Source organism: Vanacampus margaritifer, chromosome 2, assembly GCF_051991255.1.
Source record: "Vanacampus margaritifer isolate UIUO_Vmar chromosome 2, RoL_Vmar_1.0, whole genome shotgun sequence".
Taxonomy (NCBI): Eukaryota; Metazoa; Chordata; class Actinopteri; order Syngnathiformes; family Syngnathidae; genus Vanacampus; species Vanacampus margaritifer.
Window position 1 is genome coordinate 35,197,778 of NC_135433.1, and position 22,841 is coordinate 35,220,618.

Consider the following 22,841-nt stretch of genomic DNA (forward strand, 5'->3'; position numbering starts at 1 on the left):
TCTTTCTATATTTTAGTTTGCAATACACCTCTATACCTAAACCGTATTTACATTATGCATGAGAGTACTTTTTCCAGAAAACGTGCACCTTATTTTATTGACTATCAATAGAATTATAAAGATCCGATTAACAAAATTGACTGGTGGCCAGTCCAGGGTGCACCCCACCTCACACCCAAAGCAATCTTAGATGGGCTGCAGCTCACCAGCTATCTGAATGATGAGCACCACAGAAAACAGATTGGGTGTCTAAAAAGTTATAAACAGTAAGCAAAGGCCAATATTGTAGTATTAACCTAAAACACATAGTGGCACAAGAGAAAATACTAAGGCACACGCAATATTTTTTATTGATCACCTACTACATAATTCAGGACAGTTGACTAAGAAGAACCGCATATTTACATCAAATGTAACAAGTAAACCTCAGTTTTTTGTTTTTAATTGAAAAGCTCAATCAAATCTTGGTACAACTGAGACCATGTCCAACGCTACTGTTATGTATTCTTGAATATGAGCATTTATTAAACAACAGGGTAACAAACTTGTTTTTTTTTTACTTTTGCGCACATTTGTATAAATGAAACAAATCAGAAGGAGCGAAAGAGGAATTCAGTCTTCAAGGGTGTAGTTGGGATTGACAACCAGAACCACGTCTTCTTCCGTGCTAGCAGGTTCGGAGCCTTTAAGGCCCGACTGAGACAGCTCGATGAGGATGTGATCCTGCGCAAGTAAAAAGGTACTAGATGAAGAGCGGGTCATACTCGCCGATCGGAACCGTAATTTTTTGTGCGGCAGGTTGACTTACAAAGTGCACCAGCCTGTGGATGACCTTCTCGATCAGTCCCTTCTTATTGATGAGCTCCTCCTCCGTGTCGATCTCGGACTCGATCTGCTTCAGGTACCAATTGACCACTGCTTGTTTTTTAAGCTCCGCCTCCTCCTCAGCTGCAGGCAAGATCATTCAAAACAATTGTTGAGCAATTCTTAAAACATGGGATGAAAGTGAGGAAGTCCACTTTGCCACTTACTGTACGTTTAACTTTTAAACTGCAAGTCTGCATTTAGAACATACAGTTGAGTGCTCAGTGCTTTCTCCAATACATTAAATGTGCATCGCACCTGATTGGGGTGGGCTGAGCAAGCGCAGCGCAGCGGAAAAGGGTTGCAAGACATACAGTACCTTCTTCTGATCTGCGGAGATGCAGGACCAGCAAGTTGGAGATGCGCTGGTACTCGGCGAAAGACAGACGGAGGGACGGTTTGGGCTGACTGCCAGTCTCGGCGTGGCCGTTCACGCCGTTGACAAGACCGCCGACACCATTGACGTGACCGTTTATTCCAACGACCTCACCATTCACTCCGTTAGGCATGTTTCCTGCATTTTAAGTGATTGATACAAGACAATCCATTACACAGTGGACAAATGCAGTTTTAAATATGGACAAAATAAGTTCTTTGACCCCTTCACTCCCAGCCATTTTCACTGAAGCAACCCCCCTTCGCTCCCGGCTGTTTTACTGGATTTTGATTGATTTTGCAAGGCCCACAGAATATTGTGTTCTGTTGCTATAAAAAACATGAAAGCTACCAAAAGAAAGATTAGAGTATCTAGTACGTTTCTATCCGTTTCCAATTAGCATTTGAACATAGCTAAGTTTCATCATTATTCCCAAATATGTTTACAACACTGGTGGGGAAAGCCTTTTTGCAACATGGTTGATCTCGTACTCTGCTGCCTCCTGCTGGCGGTTTTTGTAATAACTACCATTGCTTTAAGCTTTCTCTTCAGTTCAGAGGCTGCATCAAAGCCTTCTGTATGCTCTAGCATCTAAATACGTCTTTGGGATCATGGTAATATTTACAATACAGCGTATTTATACTTTTCATGGAGCAAATTACTTGTTAAAATATAGTTAATTTCTCATAATACATTTCTCATGCAAGGACAAAACTGCTGAACAGCAAACCAGAATAAAGTGTAAAAAAAAGTCATTTTGAGCATTTTTTCACAACACACTCAAATAAATTTGCATATAAAAAAATTGTGTGCATTTTTCAATATAATTGAATATTTTTGAGGTTTTTATTCCACCCGTTTAAAAAATAAATAAAATAAAAAACATTATGAAAGTTTGCAACAACTTCTTTTTTTCTCTTCATAACATTAATCAAGGGGCCACTCCGAGTGTGGTCGGGGACCACATGCGGGCACCAGTTGCCCATCCCAGCTCTAATGAGATCCAATACAAGAAATTACTGTATGTAAAAATGCCATTACAATGAGAGCACAGTTATAAGTAACAGTCATCTTTATAAAAGTACCATTTTTGATACAGCTCAAGTTTTCTAGTATCACAAGTACACTGTACTGTCAACAATAAAAAAAAAATTAAAAAAAATTGGAAATCAGCAATATCGCATAAGCGCAAACAACTAACTGCTGTTTCTATGGCAGCGGAACACTTGTAGTTTGTCTTCAATATGTAAATATACATGGAAGGCATCAGTACCTTCTTCCGGAAGCTCCTCCTCTTCCTGTTCGTCATCTTGCTCCAGGTTGATGTCGGGTGTCTCCACTCTGATAATGGACTTATTCAACAGGCGGAACGCTTCCTTCACATGTTTGGGCTGCACCTTGATTCATGAAGAGGAAAAACGTGAATCATTTCAAGCTTGGATTCATTTTTTTTGCCTGACAAACGTTTGCATTTGGAGCCACCTCATCACAACAGTGCATCCTGGCCATGCCCTCGGAAAGGCGGATCATGCTCTCCAACTGTCGCACGGTGATCCTCCAGGCCGACTTGGTCACGCCGCCCGAGCTGTCGCGCTGCCGCAGACGCTTATACTGCTCCACAAAGAACTCCTCGGATTCGCTGGAAATCTGTAAAACGTGCCTCGTTCACACACCAGGGTTGGGCAATCAACAAACGACGGAAACCGGCGGACGCACTTTGGGTTTGAACTGCCTGGCAAACAGCAGGTATCTCCGGATTTCGTCCAACGAGTACAGCCTGTCCACGGATTCCTCCACGCGAGAGTGAAGATCGACGATGCGCCTGGCGATGGCGTAGTCCGTAACCTGCAACGTGAGCAGAGCGTTCCCAATTTCCCCGGGACGCCACGTGACCCGGGTCAGCCGCCGGACGGCGGAGAGCAACAACCGACCTCATTGCTGTCATCCACCAGGATGAAGAAGAGGTCGAAGCGGCTCATGATGGGGGCGGTCAGGTTGACGTTCTGTTTCAGGCTCTTGCTGCGGTCGTAGCGCCCGTTGACGGGGTTGGCGGCAGCGAGGATGGATGTGCGAGCGTTCAGGGTGGCCTGGAGATGAAGGCGGATTCCAGATGTACAACATTTTCAGATTACGAACCGCACGTGTTTGCTAACAACATAGCATGAATAACCATATTCATTTGTCATAACAATATAATAATAATAAATTATATTTAGAGGCGCCTTTAAGTTAAGAGAGGGCTTTAAAAAAACAAAAAAACAATGACATTATTGCCAGGCCAATTATCGGTGCCGATATTTGACATTTTGGCAAATATCAGCATCGGCCATTTTTACGAATCTGAAGGCCGATAAAGCTGGAATCTCACTGAGCGGTGAATGCTTGCAAATGTAGACATTTCAAACATATTCTGGCAATTTTTCACCATCTGTCAAGATCTTTTGAAACCTTTTATGAACCTTGACCCCAAATTAGCGACATTCGCATGCATTTGTCCCTCAGTGAGATACAGGGAACTTTTAGTTTATGGATTTATTTAAATGTCCACTTTATCAAAAATTATAATGACGCTGGGAACTCCCTACATCTTTTATTTATTAAAATTTAAAAAAAATTGAAGAAAAAAAAGTTGCGCTTTGGGCTCTTTGAGGTGGCAGTCGCAAGTAAAAAAAAAAGTGACAAACTGCACAAAGATCCTTTAATACATGCTGCTGACCCTGGAAACTCCCTGCAATTTTGGTTATAATTTTTAAACAAAGTTGTCAATTCTTAATATGAAAAAAAAAAAAGGTATTTTTTTTCTTTTTTACTTCAAATGAATATCGGCCTGAAACATCGGCTTTCGGTCTTCTTGACTACTACTGACTCATTCACTGCCATTGACGGTTATAGAAGTCAAATATTAATTTTAACTATTTCTATTAGTTTAACATTTTTTGCCACTTTTGTTATGAAAACCTAGATTTTTTTATTGCACATTTAGAACAGATATAAAATTTGTGATTAATCGTGAGTTAACTCGTGAAGTCATGCAATTACGATTAAAAAATGTAATCGCCTGACGCTCCTAATTTTTAATAATCTTTTCTTCTTTTCTTTTTTTATCGCGTCAGGCGATTACAATTTTGAATTGTAATTAATCGCATGACTTCAATAGTTAACTCACGGTTAATCATTCATTTTATATCTGTTCTAAATGTACAATAAAAAAAAAAAAATAGGTTTTCATACTCTTGTTAACAAAAGTGGAAAAAACGTTTAACTAATAGAAATAGTTAAAATGAATTTTTTACGTCAACAGCCGTCAATGGCAGTGAATGAGCCAATAATAATAAACGGTATAAACCTTGAGAAAACCATATGGGTCTATGACTAAACTATAACTTTGGTTAGGGATAAACATTATTTGGCTTCGACTAGATTTCAATTTCCACTCTCACCTTGACTCCAGCCTTCGTGATGCTGATGGTCTGTTGCTCCATGGCCTCATGGATGGCCACTTGGTCTTTTAGGTCCATCTTGTCAAACTCATCAATGCAGCACACACCCTTAAAGGCAAACACTTATTTTGACCAATTCAATTCACGCATATTACAAGGTTTCCCACTGGACATAATCGTGCTTATTTTCATACATTTCAAGTGTAGAGATCATTTGTCAAAAATGTCAAAGCCATCACAAGTAAGAGATGAAAATTGTCTGTTGCCATCTATTGAAGTGTAAGACAAATACATACCCGACTGCAGACTAGGACAATTAATTAATCCAGTGCTACGCAGCCCTTGCTTGATTAAATAACGACGAAAAGACAGAAACTCACGTTATCAGCCAGCATCAAAGCTCCGGCCTCAATTACAAACTCGTGGGATTCTTCATCTCGGACTACGGCGGCGGTCAGACCTGCGGCGGTGCTCGCTTTTCCACTCGTGTACACAGCTCGGGGGCTGAACTCCTCCACGTGCCTACACACACACACAAGCACAGAGAGGTCAAAGTTCGGCCATTGTTTGGGTGCGGGAACCCACGCCCACTCGTAACAGGTCAAATCTGTGATTGGTAAAATGTTTTATCATGCACACACTAAGTTTATACTTCAGACATGTGTAAAAGTGTAAATGTTAATTGAACCAGGGTTGCTTAAGGCTATTTAAATTTAAGACTTTCTAATGCCACTTGAAATATATTTTAAGACCAACTTCTCAATGCCTCATGTTGTACAAAGTTGCTACAGTGCATAAACCACATCTTTTTTTTGTTGGTTCCACTGTTGTTACCACAAAAAGTCATTCGGTAAATTATCTTTTTGAAGAATGTTTATTTATATTGACAATTTCAGACCATTTAAAATCATGAAAATCGTACCTATCATAAGGTATGGGCCGATTACCGGTTTGACGGTTTACCATGGTTTTAAAGGGATACTTGACTCATTTAGCCATTTTCAACAGTCAAAAGTTGATATTTTGCGTAGCCAGCCAGCTTGATCAGACGCGCTAGGCGGCTAATGTTTAGCTCTTGCTTCTCTGTGTCATCAATGCTTCAACAGCTTTCTTACTTGAGTGAGACTTCTTGACATCAAAAAGAAAATGATACAAAATCCATAACTCATCAGCGCAAGCGTACAGTACACAAAAATTCCACCAGAGCGGTCAAAAACCTGTATGCCCTTCCGGGCCAACAACAGTTTACTTCCTGTTTCCTCTTGCTAATATAGTTTAGTGACAGCGCCTCTTAGCGGACAACACGGGTAACACAATCAAGCAAGCACATCAAATCATTCATTGACATATTTGGCTACTATATTTTCTCTGTAATTAGTTTGATAACTTCATTATTTTTCATGTATAATTAATAGCTTTGAAAACATATTTTCCCCACTCGCTGTCGACTGAAAATAATATCACAGGTGCGCAGGGGACAGGTAATGACCAATTACGACTCTGCTGACCAAACCCAGAGCCATGATTGGTCTGTCAGAATCTAAAATCAGCCCATGCCTACTTTCAATGCCAATTTTGTTTTGTTTTTTTAACTCATTCACTGCCATTGACGGCTATAGACGTCAAAAATTCATTTGAACTATTTCTAGTTAGTTTTATTTTTTAAGAGTATGAAAACCTAGAATTTTTTTTCTGTACATTTAGAACAGATATAACATTTATGATTAATTGCGAGTTAACTATTGATGTCATGCGATTAATTACAATAAAACATTTTAATCGTCTGACACCCCTAATTTAAAAAAAAAATAATAATTTTGATTAGGGGCATCAGGCGTTTTTTTTATTATTGTATTTAAACACATGACTTCACTAGTTAACACGATTAATCACACATTTTATATCTGTTCTAAATGTACAATAACAATTTTTTTATAAGTTTTCATACTCTTGTTAACAAAAGTGGAAAAAAGTGAAACTAATAGAAATAGTTCAAATTATGTTTTGACGTCTATAGCCGTCAATGGCAGTGAATGAGTTAAGTATACTGTAAAAAAAAAAGCCATAAAAATGACTGCTATGAAAAAAAAATGCAAAATTGGTCACTGTGCTTGTTTGTGCACTTACTTGAGGAACTGGCTCTTAGCAGTACTGGGGTCTCCAACAATACAGACGTTGACATCTCCCCTCAGCGAGGTTCCCTCCATAGTGGTCTTAGGAACGCCCCCGAAGAGCATCAGCAGGATGCCGCGCTTCACCTCGTCATTGCCTGCAAGCACGTTCAAATCACGCATGTTTTACGCAGCGCTTTTGTGGTGCACTGGAGAAGGAAGGACCGCCATGCTGACCGTGGATGGTGGGGAAGAGGCTGGTGCACAGGTTATGGTACAGGTTCTTGTCTTGACTCATCTCAAAAACCTTCTCCCACTCTCGCTCGGTCATCTGGCTCTTGATGCTCTCAGCTGTTTGCTCCTCCTCCCGCAGCTCCTTGCCACCAAACTACAGAGACAATTCACATTTGTTATCTTTGGATTATACAGCGTGAATGTTAAAATGTTAATTGCAATAGAGTTTCTTTTGTTCCGTGACCAAGCTTGAAACTAAACTCACTTGTATAATTAGTCAAATAAATTGTTCACATTTGAAATGAATTGAAATGTCATTAATCTGTTCCAGCACTCTAAAAATCGATTAAGAACGATTTTTGATTCAAAATGATTTGATTGACAATGATTTTTGCTTCAATTTATAGATGTTCAAGAAATCGTAATGATCTACTCCAGTCTGACTTGCTAATGCTAATTAGCGCGCTACTCGCGGCACTTTTATCACTCAAAAGAACGACTCCATGTTGCAAAAAAAAACCCCACTTTTATTGGAATAATTTGATTGTGTTTTTTTCCTTCTACTCTCTAATGTGGCTGCAACTTAACAGTGTATCAGACCGCGTGGAACCACACTGCTTCTAAGTGGCCAAATTGGGTACAACATGAACTGCGCTCCAAATAAAAGCACACTCAGACAAAGGCAAGACAGTCTAAAATAATTTAAATAAAATCGATTTTGGGACATTTAAAATCGATTCTGAATCGTACTAAATGAGAATCGATTTTTTGGGCACACCACTACTGGTAGTGGTCACTTGGTATCGGTATCAGCGAGTACGTAAGAGTTGAATACTCACACTGGCCTGAAAAAAGTGCTATTGAACATACCTAAAAAAAATACATGCGAAGAGGACCTTGAAGAAATACAGTATACTAATAAATTGCAATATTGAGAAAGAGAGCAATTATGTTATTTTTAAAAATCGTGTAATTAGCATTTGTTGGGACAAGTTCAAAATCACAACACTCGTGTCGTCTGTGTGCCTTTATGGGGCGTGGCCCAGTGAGTGACATCAGCAGCTGGAATGTCAGTTTGTCTGCGTATGAGCGTCTACGTGTCCAAATTGAAAATTGCCTGGCTCCTTGTGTTTTCATTTACTTTTTTCGGGTGTTTGGTCATTTGTCACATTTAATAAACGACTGGAAGTGCATCCTTGACTGTTTGTTTGTTTTTTGCTTTACTCCAGTGGCGGTATATTTGAAGCTTTCTCCTAACTGTAATTTTGGCTTGCAATAAAACAATAACAAGACCAAGTGACAGCTCAAGTTGTGGTTTGGTCAAGGTGCCACTGTACAATAATTTAATAAAACTAATGATTGACAGGAACAGTTTCCATTATTTCTTAAGCAAAAAAAAAAGGCTTTTCAAAAAAATTTACGAAAAATGTGGGTCCATCTGTGCAGTTTGTCCCTCTTACCCGTGGGTTTGTAGGCGCAACATTACAGGCCAGGAAAGCCAATTTGTACGACAGTTCTCGGACTCCCAGAGCTTTCAATCCCCTCAGACCTTCTGACTCGGAGCGCTGAGGTCCGCCTACCCTGGTACTGGTCTCTGCTCGCAGACCTGGGAAAGGAAATCACACAATTAGTTGAGGGGGAAAAAAAAGAAAAGGAAAAAAAGTCAAAAGTGAGAATGAGGAGGATAAATGAAAACCCTACCGGGAGTGCTGAGCTGTGAGACATCTGGCACCACAATCAGCGTCCCGATGAAGTCACATCGGTCTCCGGCTTGAGCCGTCTCCACCGCTTCAGCTCTCAGAACGATCTCCAGGGAGCGTGGGATGGAACCACGGGGCAGCTCCGCTTGCGTCTCCTGGATACGCACCTGAACATGACCAAAGATGAAGCGCACCGTCAAAACGGCTGCGTGATCTTCCACACGCGCGCACGTGACCCCAAAGATACCTTCTGGAAGTCAATGAACTTGGACTTGTGTGTGTCGAGGTGGAAGCGCGAGCGGTTGTTGCAGGCTGGGTTGCGGCAGATGGTGGGCGGCGAGTATTTGAACTGCTGAGGGACGTCTTTGATCACCGACTGGCAGTCCATGCACAGGAAGGTGCCGCTCACCTGAGACCAAGAAGACGGACGGTCATGGCCAAAAATGGCACGGGTCAGCACCAACGTGCGTGGCCAGATGACTCACCAGTTCAGGGTGGACTGGGTGCGTCCTCACAACCTGACCACTGATCCTCACCAGGGTCCCGATGCGCATGGATGAGAGCTCGCGAATCCTGAAGTACGAATACAAATTTGATGTAAAGCAGGAAATGAATCCATGAAGAGTTGGAAAGTTAAGAATAAGATCAAAGTAAGCTCATCCGGAAATTCTTTGCAAGTAGTGTGTATGAATCTCACTTGTGTCTCGTAGGCAGATCTTCAAGGGCCACGTAGAATTCTTTTGTGAGAGGAACATTCCCATGATCCCTTGCAAAGTTACGGACGGCCCGACAGAGGAAGGGGTAGACTCTGAAGACAGGACAACAATAATCACTCGCACACATGCATACGTCCATGATAAAAACATTATAAATCGAAGAAGAACGATGAATGTGCCAAATGGTGCTGTGTTTATGCAAATTCCTGCATTATGAATGCACCCTAAATGCACCGTGATGCTTGGAGCAAGCGTGTTTTGTGTCTGCTTTTCCACCAATAAGCCCGAGATCTTTTGAGTTCTGGATAAAAGGAGTTCTTGGTTGTAAAAGTTCCGCAGGGAATTTACAATTGTGTTTCCCTGGTGTCTTACGAGTTCTCAGTAATTAATTCAAATTAGTTTGATGAACCCAGCCAATGTAACCCCCCCCCCCCAAATTTGACCAACCAATCAGCCTTGGTCAGGGCAGCCCCGCCCTCTCAAAGATCCAGCCTGGCTCAGCAAGACCCTGCTGCTGAGATGCAAATTGAATTTTACCAAGGTAAATTGAAAAGTTCTCCAAAAGTTCCAGCGGTGTTTTCGAAAAAAAAAAAACTTCTGTCCTCCCTGAGCGTTCTTTAAGTTGTTAAATTGTACCACAGTTGGAGTATGTTGTAAAACTAAACATACAATAAAAATAATTACATGCATTCTATATTTAAATACAAGGCAGACTTTGTTTTAGATGCAACGGTGCTATGGCTAATGCTAGCTGAATGAGAAATCCTATTGACTGGCTAGCAACAAATTAGCATCGACTTCCGGGAGTGCCGTTCCTTCAAATATCGAATATTTACACACAAACGCGGTAGTAAAAGATACAACAATATTCAATCATGACTTTCTTCTTCTTTTCTTTTCTTTTTTTAATCTGTGTAAATGAATTTATCTCCATGCATGCATTGACTGCACCACACTTTTTATTTCTTGCTATTATTGTTTTTTATTATTTTACTTGTTGCAAATTAATTTTCTGGTTGTTCTTTTGAGTCATATTTAAACAATGAGTTTTGGTTGCTGAATAAATAATAAGTTTGGAATTTTAATAATTTTGTTTATTAATCAGGATTTATATATTAAAAAATTATTTTGACCATTATTCTTCCCCCATATCTCCAAGCTCTACTACTTTGGACCACAAGACTTTACAACAGGAAGCTGCTTTTAATTCATCTCATTCCTGTGACAATGCTTAAATGTGATTCGTCGAAGGCTGTGGTGTTATTTTTGATGAATTATCATTATGCAAGAAACATGAACTACACGGACTATTCACTTTAATTGGCCATTAAAAATGCGACAGGTCTGACCTAGTCCCCGGGTCTTCAGTTTGACAACCATAAGCAGACAATATATATATATATATATATATAATGTAATCTCAAAGCCTCCACACCTGTAATATTCCTCTTGGATGGTGGTTGCTAGCTCCTGGTTGAAGACCTCAAGATCAATGTAGCTAACCAGAAGTGTGTTCCTCTCAGGTCTAATCAGCTCCTCAGCCTCCCTGACATACTTCACTTCTCCATCCGCAGTCTGGAATCTGAAACACACACAAAGAAAAAGAGTGGGGGCAAAATCAGAAATCATTATTTAAATTCTGTGGTGGGAAGTAGTGAAGTACATATTTACTGTACTTAAGCACATTTCATTTGTACTTTGAGTTTACCTATATGACAGCTTTTTATTTTTATTCCATGCATTTCAAAAGCGATTTGTACTTTCTAGTCCTTACTCTGTCAAAAAATTGTTCAATTTCAGCTCCACTTTTGTTTTTCAAATTTTACGTAAGTAAAGAAGTCGATCCAAAACTTACAATACCTGTAACAGTATCTGTACTTGCGAATCCCGAGTACTTTTGTCAACTCTGTTTGAATGCATATTGGAATCATGCGGCCATACAACAACAATGCAGTAAAGCGTTTTACTTGACTTACTCCTCCAAAAAAGCCTGGAATAACTTCTGACACTTGTCCGCCAACTCGTCTTTCACCGTCTCCCCGGCATTCTCTGCGGTAGCAGTAGCAACATCCATGCTGATATGATCCAAAACGAATGTATAAAACTCCAAATACGAAACAACGCAGCTCCTGCACCGAGCAACGAGGTCCAGCAAGATGGCACAGTTTCGCGGGAAAACTACACCATGTGACATTTGGCGCGCCGTTTTCGTCCAATCAGAGCTTGTATTTTAACGTCACAGTATTTGTAGCCAATCAAGAGTTACGCTCTGGAAATGCAGGAAGTCCCGTGTCCCACCGTGTCTGATGACGTTTAGTGAAAGACTACTTTTGACAAAATGCTTTAGATTTTTTTTTGTGTGCATATTATTCACTTTTAAAGTGTAGGGAATATGGTAGGTTGATCACTATTGCTTTCTAGACGTAGCTAAACGTTCTTTGAACTTTTCAAATTCGTGCATATTTTTAGCACTTCTGTCAGTATAGAATTTCACAAGTGTCCACAAGGGGGCAGTGAAAAGCCCGACATAACCCGGTATTGATCGATGACAAGCAAGGACCTGCATTTACAATCTAAATTCTAATATTTGTTCCTTGAAATAGCATTAATTTATTCCAACTTTATTCCAACTCAACTTTAAACTTTAAAACAACCATCGCTGCATACAAAGTACTGTACTGTACATGGAATAAAAACAAACAAACAGTCATGCAGTAAAGACAGGTAAAACAAAATCAGGTAAAAATAAAAAGTTTTTTTTTTAAAGTAACTATGTAACTTAACGTGATTTTGACTGACTGTGGATAGATAGATACATAGATACATAGATAGATAGAAATCAAATGTATCATCATTTTTATCTCTTGTTAAACATGATCAGACTCAATAATCAGACACAATACAATTAATGTTACTGTATACCGTGCCTTGTCCAAGAACACAGGAAGCGCAAGTAGTAATATGTATAATGAGGAAATGACCTGGCATCTCTCCAATAACCATTCCCTAATTTCCATATTTTCTGTAGGTCTCAAAGCTAAAGCCCTGCCATGCCAAGTCCCACAGCAACTTGAATGCCATCCGCTCTTGATCAATTGTCCTCCAATATCCTCAACAAAGATAATACTTCCTATACAACTGTTTTCAGCTGACTACCTGTTTACACACCAAACCTTTACAATGAGCGCAGGAACAACAGGCCCCTGCATAAGAAATCTGATCAAGGCAGGGTTCATTCTCAGCGCCATCTGTGAGATTAAACACTTTATTATTTCATTGACTTCTCCCGCGGTTCCCATATCCTTGCTATGTTTCCATCCGCACATGGCGGTCATTATGAACACTGTCAGGAGGCAATTGGTTTCACCTGTCACATTGTATGAATCCGCCAGGAACAAAGCAGGAAGTTGTTGCACGCCATTTGGATCTCTCGCACCCTCTTTAATTCTCTTTTTGTCTTGACCTCTGGTTTTCCCACGATTGTTCAGTAGCAGGAAACTCAAGACAAACTGTGTCTGACTATGAGGGAACCTGACCACCTGTCGGCAAACACTTTGAAACAAAACACACATACAAGCAAACACACACGCACACACGCAAACTTTACATGGCCCTTAAGAGCATCCGCATCCTGAAAGTGAAGAGCTTTTAAACTTTGAATCGCGAGATTGTTTGGATACACTGAAAAAAAACTAAAAACAGCAAACCACCCATTCTCAAGTCTGTGAAATAATTCCTACAGGCAAAATGAAGCCAATGTGCTCTGAACCAAGATAACATTACTGCATGTAATGAAAATTTGAGAAGTGCAACAAATTGAATTGTTTTAAAAGTAGAGTCAAGTGGCATTCATAAACACATACACACACTGGAGATCCTCGGAACACATTTATCAGAGACAACATAAGGACAGGACAGGAAGTCACAATTGTACTCATGGAAGGAAATGAAAGACAGTTGCTTGCGTTTGTTTATGTTCCAACACTCTTTTTTTCCTCCAAATGAGCTGTGCACGTTGAACATATTTTATATTCACTGTTTTTCCTCAGCCATGTGCTCTCTGCATTCTGAGTTTAAAAAAGGAACCAAGAATATTAGAGTGGATATAAAAAGTCTACACACCCCTGTTCAAATGCCAACATTTTGTTTAAAAAAAAAAAAAAAAGGTCCACCAACTAAAAAAAAAAAAAGTCATCTTTTTGAAAAGGGAAATAAAAATAAATGATTGAAAAGATGTGCTTGAAAGTGATTGGTTAATTGTGAACATAGCCACATTCTAGTTACAATAGGCTGTAACCATTTTATTTCAGTTGTTTATGTTTACTTCCCCATTCGACTTATTTATTTATTTACTTACTTACTTATTCTTGGTACAGATTAGAGGTCCCATTAACTCATTCACTGCCATTGACGGCTATAGACGTCAAAAATTCATTTTAACTATTTTTATTAGTTTAACATTTTTTCCACTTTTGTTAATGAGAGTATGAAAACCTAGAATTTTTTTTATTGTACATTTAGAACAGATATAAAATGTGTGATTAATCGTGAGTTAACTAGTGAAGTCATGCAATTAATTACAACAACAAAATGTAATCGCCTGACGTGATTTAAAAAAAGGTCATTAAAAATGAGGGGCGTCAAACGATTAAAATTTGTAATCGTAATTAATCGCATGACTTCTTAGTTAATTGTGTGAAAAACGTTTTTTTTTTAATCTTTTTTTTTAGCAAACAAAAAACTGTAAATTGAACATGTGTGTGTATACTTTTTATATACCCACCGTATGGTTGCATCAACACTCAAGCAGCAGCAGCAACAAGCCAATTCAGTGAATGCATTTATTAGTAAAAGCGTTGAAATCAAACTTTTTGGGGTCATTTGTGTGGCAAAGAGGCAAAAACATCACAAACCGCCTCTGTGTAAACAGTAACAAGACGACACCAACAGACCACTAAAGTGGGCAATCTGCAAGCACAGATGCTATTCTGCTGTCCTTATTACAAGCCACTGCACCAAACAAAAATTCTAATTAAAGTTAAACATCTGTCCAGATCTCAAAAAATATGAAACACAAACTCCTAATTAAAGTTCCTAAGAGGACGAAACAACAATAAGCAGGATAGCTGCACATGACCTGGTATCGGGATCATAGATTTCCCACAATTGCAAAAATATGATGTGATAATTTTGTAGTAATTACTTTAAAATAAATTGAACCACAAGTAATAAAAACAAACTCTGACATCTCATCTCCGCTCCAACATCGTACTGTAGTGGTTGGTTTATTGCTTTAGTTTTTTTTCTCAGCAAACACTGAGAACAAAACAAAACAAAAGAGGATACAAGCAATTCCTCAACATTGGGGTTTCACATTAATTGCAATGATGACTAAAACTCTTGTATCTTCCAATATTTAGCTTGAACTTTGTTTGTACTGAAAATTTAAGTCAATTAGTGAAGGAATTATATCTGGGTCATTATTTGTAAATGTGGGGTTTATCAAGGAAACATCATCTTGATTTATATTGCTTACATGTTTACAATACGTTTGCATATGGCTGTGATTTAAGCATCCTTTTTATGTCTCCTCCCACATTGACTTTATTGCCACTGTTGCCGATGTGGAGTGCAGCGCTGTTTGGTTGTTTGATTGTTTTAGCTGCTTGTTTTTCCTAAAATGAGTTGCAGGAAGTCTTTCCTGTTTTGAAAGCCCTATGAATAGAAGAGGCTGATGTGTTGGTGTGTGAGAGAGACGGGCCACAGGTTCATTAAGGTGGAATTTTTCATAATGTCCCATTTAGACACACAACAGTTGGAAACACTGATCATTAAAACGCTTCTTTTTGTCAGTGAAGCCTTCACCAAAGCTCCGTCGTCCGTCACCAAGCTCTCATCTTCATCTTCATCATTCTCTTTGATCCAGGAAACGGGGCACAGTAAACTTCCAGCTTCTGTTTGTCTCACATCCGAGTGGAAGTGGTGATGTCGGGAGAACTCCGAGTGTGTGTGTGCTTGCGTGATAAAATATTCCCACGAGTGGTAAGTAGAATACCAGGTGAATCCAATATTGGCAAGTAACAGAGTTCAATCGTTGACCTGTAGAACAACGTACAAAATAGTGCACAGTGTAATCTTCATAGTAGAACAAAATCCATTAGTTCCGATTTGTTCCGTAGCAACGTTTTCACATCTTAAGTGTTAAAATAAGTCAACCACTGTATAAGGATCCCTCGAAAGGCTAATAATGCAAATCTAAAATGAAACTGATAACAGTACCAATACCAATACTAGTATTTATGATACAACCCCCCAAACAAAAAAAATGTCATTATATTAAAACTAGACTGTATATCTATCCCAATCGAGAAATTTTCCTCAAAATTGCATGAAATTAATGGCAATTTTATATTCTTCGATTTCTAATTCCTGAACTGATACCTTGGAATAAAGCTTGGTATTGGTACCGATATCTGATATCAGTACTCGCCCATCCCTACTTCAAACTATAAATTGTCTGCTAGCTCCTAACTTTGATGACATGTAATGGATGTCGAGCTGAAGGCGTTGCATATTCAGTCTTAATTTTTATAATACATGGGCATCATGGGAAAATATGCTATGTTTGTAGCAATTAGCCTACAATTGTGTTGTAATCTACTCGCGAGTACGTTCCAATGTATTTGTGAGTATGTTTGAACGTTTTTAAATACATTCGAATGTATACTGTATACTGGCAAGTCAAAAATGTTGTCGTAAAAATAAGGCACCTCGGAATGAACAAAAACTAAATTAAAGCAAGCTCAAGTAAACCCAAGTCAAAAGTAACAAACATACACAAAACTCTCCAGTCGAGGATACTGGAACATAATAACAGAGAAGGGACTAGAAACCAAAGAAATGAACCCGGATGACTGAACAAGAAGCAAGGAGCTATACAAGTAAATTAACGACACAATGAGAAACACCTGGGCAAAGCATGTTCAACAAACATTGAGACTAACCCTAAACAGCGAGTGGACATACATTGAGAGAGTTTTCGGTTCCAGAACAGCTGATTTGAGGTAATTATATCAACGTAGAGTAGTTTCACCTGGAGTTACCGCTACACTAAAAAGACCACATCAATAGAGCCCCGATTTGTCGAGTCACCATGGCAACAGGGAGGCAGAGCGCGGCACCGCCCTCTGCTTGCGCGTTTTTTTAATCCTCTCAACTGGAAATCGTAATTAAATAAATTAAATTAATCTTAATATGGCGAATTTGAACATGTCTTTAGAAAGAACACCGCAGCGGTTCCACTTACAGGAACGTTGATGCTCCGGTGTCGGGTCAATGCGTAAATTTAAATGTAGTCCTTTGCAATCACAATAATATTACAGGGGAAACCGGTTAAATTTTAGCTCCTTAATTCATTTCATTTTGGTGAAATCCTGCGGGGGAGAAGCGCACTTGATTTAAGATTAATTATAAAATATTATTCAAACGGTTATAAGAAAAAAAAACGGAGCGCAACACACAATACTGTATATGCTGTGATGTGAGCACATGACTATGGCGCCAGTAATGTTTATTCTTAACCTTCTTATGTTTTATACGTAAGGACGGATGAAGTTGTGTATGTAGATGATGGACTATGATGTGAAACGATACTGTTCTAAAAGAAGATAACTGTCCGGAAATGCCAGCATATCTACGCGCGGTCTGATAACAATCTCGCGACGAATATTTAATTCCCTGCGCAATATTGCGGCACCTTCTTCAAAAAAAGTCATTGTCAAAAGGACATGCCATGTTTGTGACAAAAGTAAACTTTACGCTCTAGACTATAGGCTTATTTACGCAAAAACTCGCCGTAGCGAACTTTATGAATGAGGAAATATGGCTGAAAGAAGGCTGGGACCGAAAAAACCTCGAGGTTCATTGTGAAAAACCTGCCACCGACTAGGTTTAATACATGGACAATGTTGCTATGGTAACTGACCAAGAGCTTAAATGGCCTCTTTATATGAAACAGACTAGATTTACCTCTTTTCCTCTGGTTTCAATTAACTCCCTTTCTGAAATGGAAGACGCCGAGTTTCCCACATTTCAGGGTTTCTTGACCCAGGGTTCTGACTAAACCTGCTTTGTGAAATACACCCCTGGACCAATACACAAGTAGTCGGGGGAACTGATTGGTAGACACAAGAGACATGGGCTGACGAGCACAGGTGCACACACAACCATAATGAGACATGAAACATGACAAAAATCATTATACTTTGGAGGCATATTGTTTTTGACAACAATTTTGGTTTTATTAAAAAAAATAGTGCTTTAGATGCATTTGAGTACAGTAAAAAAAAAAAAAAAAAACTTATGAAGTTTCTCTATCGATTGTTTTTCTTCATAACAACATTCTTGTGTCCTTAAAGAAAAAGACATCTCCTGACCCCTGTGTGCTCTCACGTAACAAAATGTTCATACTCACAACAAACATGTCCACACATACAGTGTATTCACCCACACACAATATGGCTGATTCACCTGTTTTCACACGTCAGTTTCCACAGGAATCTTATTGTATCCATGCTTCGAATCAGAGGCTTCATACGTTTGGATTCAGTTGGTTGATTGTAAAGTAATACTGTACAAGGGTGCTGAGATTAAGCACACGTCACACTGGGAACTGATTGCAACATTTTCCCCATAAGAAGCAGTGAACCGTTTCCTTTGCAGTACAAACTGTTGAGTGGATTCATATGTTATGATGGTGGGTGGTTCTGATTTCAGATATGTTGACTGTTTTCCGTTTTCTGTCCCCTTTCATCATTTTTAGAATAACAGCACATTCTGTCTTGTATCAAAAATATGGCCCCACAAAGTGGATAATGGTTAGTTTTTATTAACACTAATGTTAATTACACTGGGGAGCAATTAGATTTTTTATATATTTTTTTGCATTAAATGTTTATACTGCTTAAAACAAAATGTTGATATCTGTTCTTAATGTTAAAAAAAAATTACAGGTTTTTATACTCTTGTTAACAAAAGTGGAAAAAAAAAAGTCAAATAGAAAGAGTTCTAATGAATTTTTGACGTCTATAGCCGTCAATGGCAGTGAATGAGTTAACCTTGTAACCATGGAAAATATTGCTATAAGTACTCTTACATTTTACGCTGTTTAAAAAAAAAGTTTTAAAGCTTGTAACAATTTTTATCTTAGTGTATTACTAACATATATACACATTTATTTATTTATTTTCATTTGAGGGGGGGGGGGGATTCTAAAGCTCATATAATTGACGTGATAGAGCAAAACTAAGCTCAGTTTTGGATTCTGTACCTAAAAATTAGTTCAAAACAGCTGTCAGACCCACTTGCTTTTGACTAAAAATGTCATCACAGTTGCTCAGGTAACGAGTTCCAACTAATCACAGCTCAGCTTGCGAATGTCACATGACTAAATTCAGAAAACAGGTGAGTGATGATTGGTCGTTACCTGAGCCCTGAGTGACTGTGATGTCATTTTCATTTTACATTAGGTGGGGCACATTTTAAGACATGTTACTCTTATTGTAATAAATTCGTTTTAGTCATGAAGATTAGAGTCCGAAACATGACAAGAGAATTTCAAAAGTTTTTGTCTGTATTTATTATAAACAGTACAGTAAAAGCACAGCAGCATTGACAAGAAATCCAAAATAGACTATTTACAAGAGAATTGAGAGAAGACCGCCAGCAGTTCCTTAAATTCTCAGATTATTTCTATTCCACAATACACACACACACACACACAGATTTACAGAATAAACCAACACTAGCTAGAGTGCAAACTGGACGACTCAGACTCTGTGGTTGTCGAGGCCCCGTTGCGCCGTTTGGGTAAAACCTTCAAACTGGATGCTCGGCTCAATGTCAAGGCTCTGCGGGCCGAATTCTTGAAACTTGCCCCCAGGAACGCATACAGCAACGGATTTAAGCAGCAATGCGCGAACGCCATGGGCTCAGCCACCGCCAGCCACACGCCCAGGACGGCCTCCAGGTTGCAGCTGCGGGGCAGAACCTCCAAACGCAGCATGGCGTCCACAGAGATGCCCGCTCCGTAGGGCAGCCAGCACACAAAGAAGCAGAGCACCAGCGCGATGGTGGTCCTCACCGCGCGCCGCTTCTGCCTTTGGCCCCCGAGAGGGCCCCGGGTCAGTCTGGTGACGATGACGCAGTAACACACCAGAAGCACCAGACCCGGGATCACGAGGCCCACGAGGACTAGCTGCAGGTGAAAGACCGCCACCCAGAGAGGAGCACTTTCCGCCGGGTAAAATCTCTGGCACAGGGTGCTTCCCTCACCTCCTTCTTGAGTTCGGGCAAATATCAAGTCGGGAACGGCCAGCAGACCAGCGGGCAACCAGGCACCTGCAAAGATTAGAGAACGGATGGTGGTTAAGAAAGAAAGAAAGAAAGAAAAAGGAAAGAAAGAAAGACGAGATAGCGTAAAAGCACAGGTGGTAAAGAAATAAAGAAAGAAAGAAAGAAAGAAAGGAAGGAAGAAAGAAAGACGAGATAGCGTAAAACCACAGGTGAGAAAGAAAGAAAGAAAGAAAGAAAGAAAGAAGAGATAGTGTAAAAGCACAGGTGGCAAATCCAGGTCCAGAAAGTAAAAACCCTGCCACAGTTCAGGAGCTAGCTAGCTAGCACCAGGGGCTAAAGCCGAACTGTGGCAGGGTTTTTACTTTCTGGACCTGGATTTGCCACCTCTGCGTAAAAGTGAAGTGAGACACTCACCAACATAGACCAATCTGTGTGCCAGCATCTGTCTCAGGCCGCCCGTATTGGTGTCTGTGGCTCGGACCACCGCCAGGTAGCGGTCCAGACTGATGAATGCCAAGATGAGCACGCTGCCATACAAGTTGACCGTATAGATCACGTGCACGCCAACGCAGGTGGCCGCGCCAAAGCGCCAGTCTGCAAGCGCCGCGTCCACCGCCCAGAACGGGAGCGCCAGAACAAAAAGGAGATCGGCGGCTGAGAGGTGCAGTCGGTACCGGTCGGTGAGACTGGATTTGGACCTGAAGAACAACACAAATGAACAATGAGTTTGGGATTTTCACCGACAAATTTTCAAAGGACAAATCATCCGGCTGTCTCACCGACGCTGGCAGCCCAGCACAAAGACCACCAGACCGTTTCCGGTGATGCCCAAAAGGAAGATGAGGGCGTAGACCACAGGTAAAAAGACCTGCTGAAAGTCAGAGGTCATCACGTGCTCCACCTCACAAGGCTCCTCCAGATCCACCCCGATATCACCAGAACCAGAGCCAGAACTGGTGTCATTGTATTCGTAGTCAAAGAGGATGTGCTGGAAACAAAAATGATGATTAAGTTAAGGAAGGACGCCGTCGTCGCTGAATTCTTTGGGGAAAAGCTTACCTCATAGTACGACATGATGGACTGTCCTTTCTCTGCCGAGTGAGGTTGGGACTCCAGTGGAGCATTTTTATAGTTGTGCTGGTGCTCCTCCCTCAAACTCTCGAACCCATCTGTGTTCCTGCCGAAATGCTTTTCCTGTTTTGGAGAGGTGTCAGGTGCTGATACTGCTTCTATCACAGGATGCCGTCCTGTGCGTGCGCGCCGCTTGAATTGTTTTGGCCCTGGGACCCCGGCTTTGTGATCGCCAAGGTCTATTGGCAATCGGAAAGAACGCACAACGAGGTACAGACAATGCGTGCGTGCGCGTGTGTGTATTCGGTCGGTGGGGGAGTGAGAGAGCCCTCTCTTCGTCACTGATGATGATGATGACGAGGATGTTTGCCAAGAGATGGAGGTTGATATTCTACACCAATTTGTAAAAAAAATCATTTTTCTGCCAATCGTCTCCGTTCTACCCCTTTAACACTTTATTGAAGATTTATTGACAACTATTTTCCATATTCCCCAAATTCCCACTTATCCCAGTAAAAGTACCAAACTTCCTAATACAATTCCTAAATTAAATATTTTACACATTTACATCCTCTTTCAACATTTCATGACTGAAACTAATCCAAGCTAATACAGCATAGTACAGCTCATTCAAGACATTTTAGGAACTACTTTCACATTCCAATAATTCCCACAGTCACAAAATTCCACAATAAAATTCTGAAATTAACAAGTAATTACACATTTATATCCTTCCGCATTTTTTGAACATCCCAAGTCTCACATTCCAGCAATTCAATTAATTCCCCAGCCTATATCAGTTACGTTTTTCAGCACTCAGACACAATTTATACACAAATTCTCAAATTCAATGTTTTGATTTGTCATTTTCAGGCTTGTACAAATTAAATAATGTCATATTTACTTTTTTTTTTTAAACACCATGATCACTTGCATTTTATGTGATCCAAACGAAATAAGAAAATTGTATTTATAAAGATAATTAAGCTTTCAATATTACTACTGTTTGTTTTAGACTGTGGAAATTAAATGCTATGCGACTACCGAGACCTGGTTAATATTTTCACTGTCAGCTAAATCAGTTCAAAAGCAGCCTACCTGACGGTGTCATGTAGTGGCGCTAAAGTCACAATAATAAACATTGCAGAATTAATGCCTCAAATTATAATCGATTATTATTGTCTTTACAGTGTAGACTTTTTGATACATCAGTAGGTCTTGGATTGTGCAAATGGTTTGAATGTTGTGGCTGATCAGTGTGCTACTAGACTATTTGTATCGGGAATCAATTTTACTCAAATACAGCTGCGTGTTTTTTTTTTCTGTTCATTTCTGTGCACTGTGGCGCAGGTCTGCAGACACACTTCCTGTCTTCTAATAGACTAATCCCAAAAACAAACAGTAAACCAACTTCCAAATCCAAAGTGTTACACTTTCTGAAAGAGTCCCAGTCCCTTATCTCAACCTCCCCTCCCTTCCTTCAGGTTCATTCCTATCAGCTTTAAAAATCTCAGATAACAATAATACTGAGTAAAACACGTTGACAGATACCTGACACTGATTTTTGACAGGCCTAGGATGGAACAATTTTTTTTATTGTAAAAAAATAAAATATCAAGGAACTCATTTGTATTAAAAAAAATAATAAATCGACATGCAATTTTTTATTTTATTTTTTGAGATAAATTGTAGCAAAACTTACCCAACTCAACTTTCAAGACTGGGAGTAAAAATAAACTGAGAAAATATGGTTGCACAAGTGTGCACACCCTCTCACACCTGGTGATGTGACTGTGTTCAGCAGACTCAGCACACACCTATAAAGGCCTTGGAGAAAAAAAATGGAGCTCAGATGTTCTAGTAGGCTTTTCCTGACATTTTGGTAGTGACATTTTACAGCACAAGTCATGTCTGCAGAAACGTCATCGTTTAAAGGTATAGGTCAGGACAAAGATACAAAAGAATTTCCAAGGCAT

At 39.8% G+C, this 22,841-nt stretch overlaps 2 protein-coding genes and 1 long non-coding RNA gene across 3 annotated transcripts; all 3 read right to left on the bottom strand.

The window, feature by feature from the left end:
• Nucleotides 1-327: 327 nt before the first annotated feature.
• mcm6 (minichromosome maintenance complex component 6) lies at nt 328-11,634 on the bottom strand. Its single transcript, XM_077556930.1, has 18 exons — nt 11,418-11,634; nt 10,877-11,023; nt 9,423-9,533; nt 9,211-9,298; nt 8,973-9,134; nt 8,727-8,892; nt 8,486-8,631; nt 7,029-7,179; nt 6,808-6,949; nt 5,061-5,202; nt 4,681-4,788; nt 3,172-3,327; nt 2,957-3,085; nt 2,723-2,887; nt 2,514-2,637; nt 1,184-1,378; nt 809-948; nt 328-723 (listed from the first exon to the last, which is right to left on the bottom strand). The coding sequence occupies exons 1-18, from the start codon at nt 11,513-11,515 to the stop codon at nt 613-615; spliced, it is 2,481 nt and encodes an 826-aa protein (XP_077413056.1). The 5' UTR covers nt 11,516-11,634; the 3' UTR covers nt 328-612.
• A 3,059-nt stretch (nt 11,635-14,693) lies between these two features.
• LOC144044599 (uncharacterized) lies at nt 14,694-17,560 on the bottom strand. Its single transcript, XR_013291308.1, has 2 exons — nt 17,470-17,560; nt 14,694-15,540 (listed from the first exon to the last, which is right to left on the bottom strand). It is a non-coding gene; the product is annotated as an uncharacterized LOC144044599 (long non-coding RNA).
• A 1,533-nt stretch (nt 17,561-19,093) lies between these two features.
• On the bottom strand, nt 19,094-20,950 carry LOC144043744 (C-X-C chemokine receptor type 4-like). Its single transcript, XM_077557690.1, has 4 exons — nt 20,854-20,950; nt 20,574-20,782; nt 20,209-20,492; nt 19,094-19,839 (listed from the first exon to the last, which is right to left on the bottom strand). The coding sequence occupies exons 1-4, from the start codon at nt 20,866-20,868 to the stop codon at nt 19,244-19,246; spliced, it is 1,104 nt and encodes a 367-aa protein (XP_077413816.1). The 5' UTR covers nt 20,869-20,950; the 3' UTR covers nt 19,094-19,243.
• Nucleotides 20,951-22,841: the final 1,891 nt, after the last annotated feature.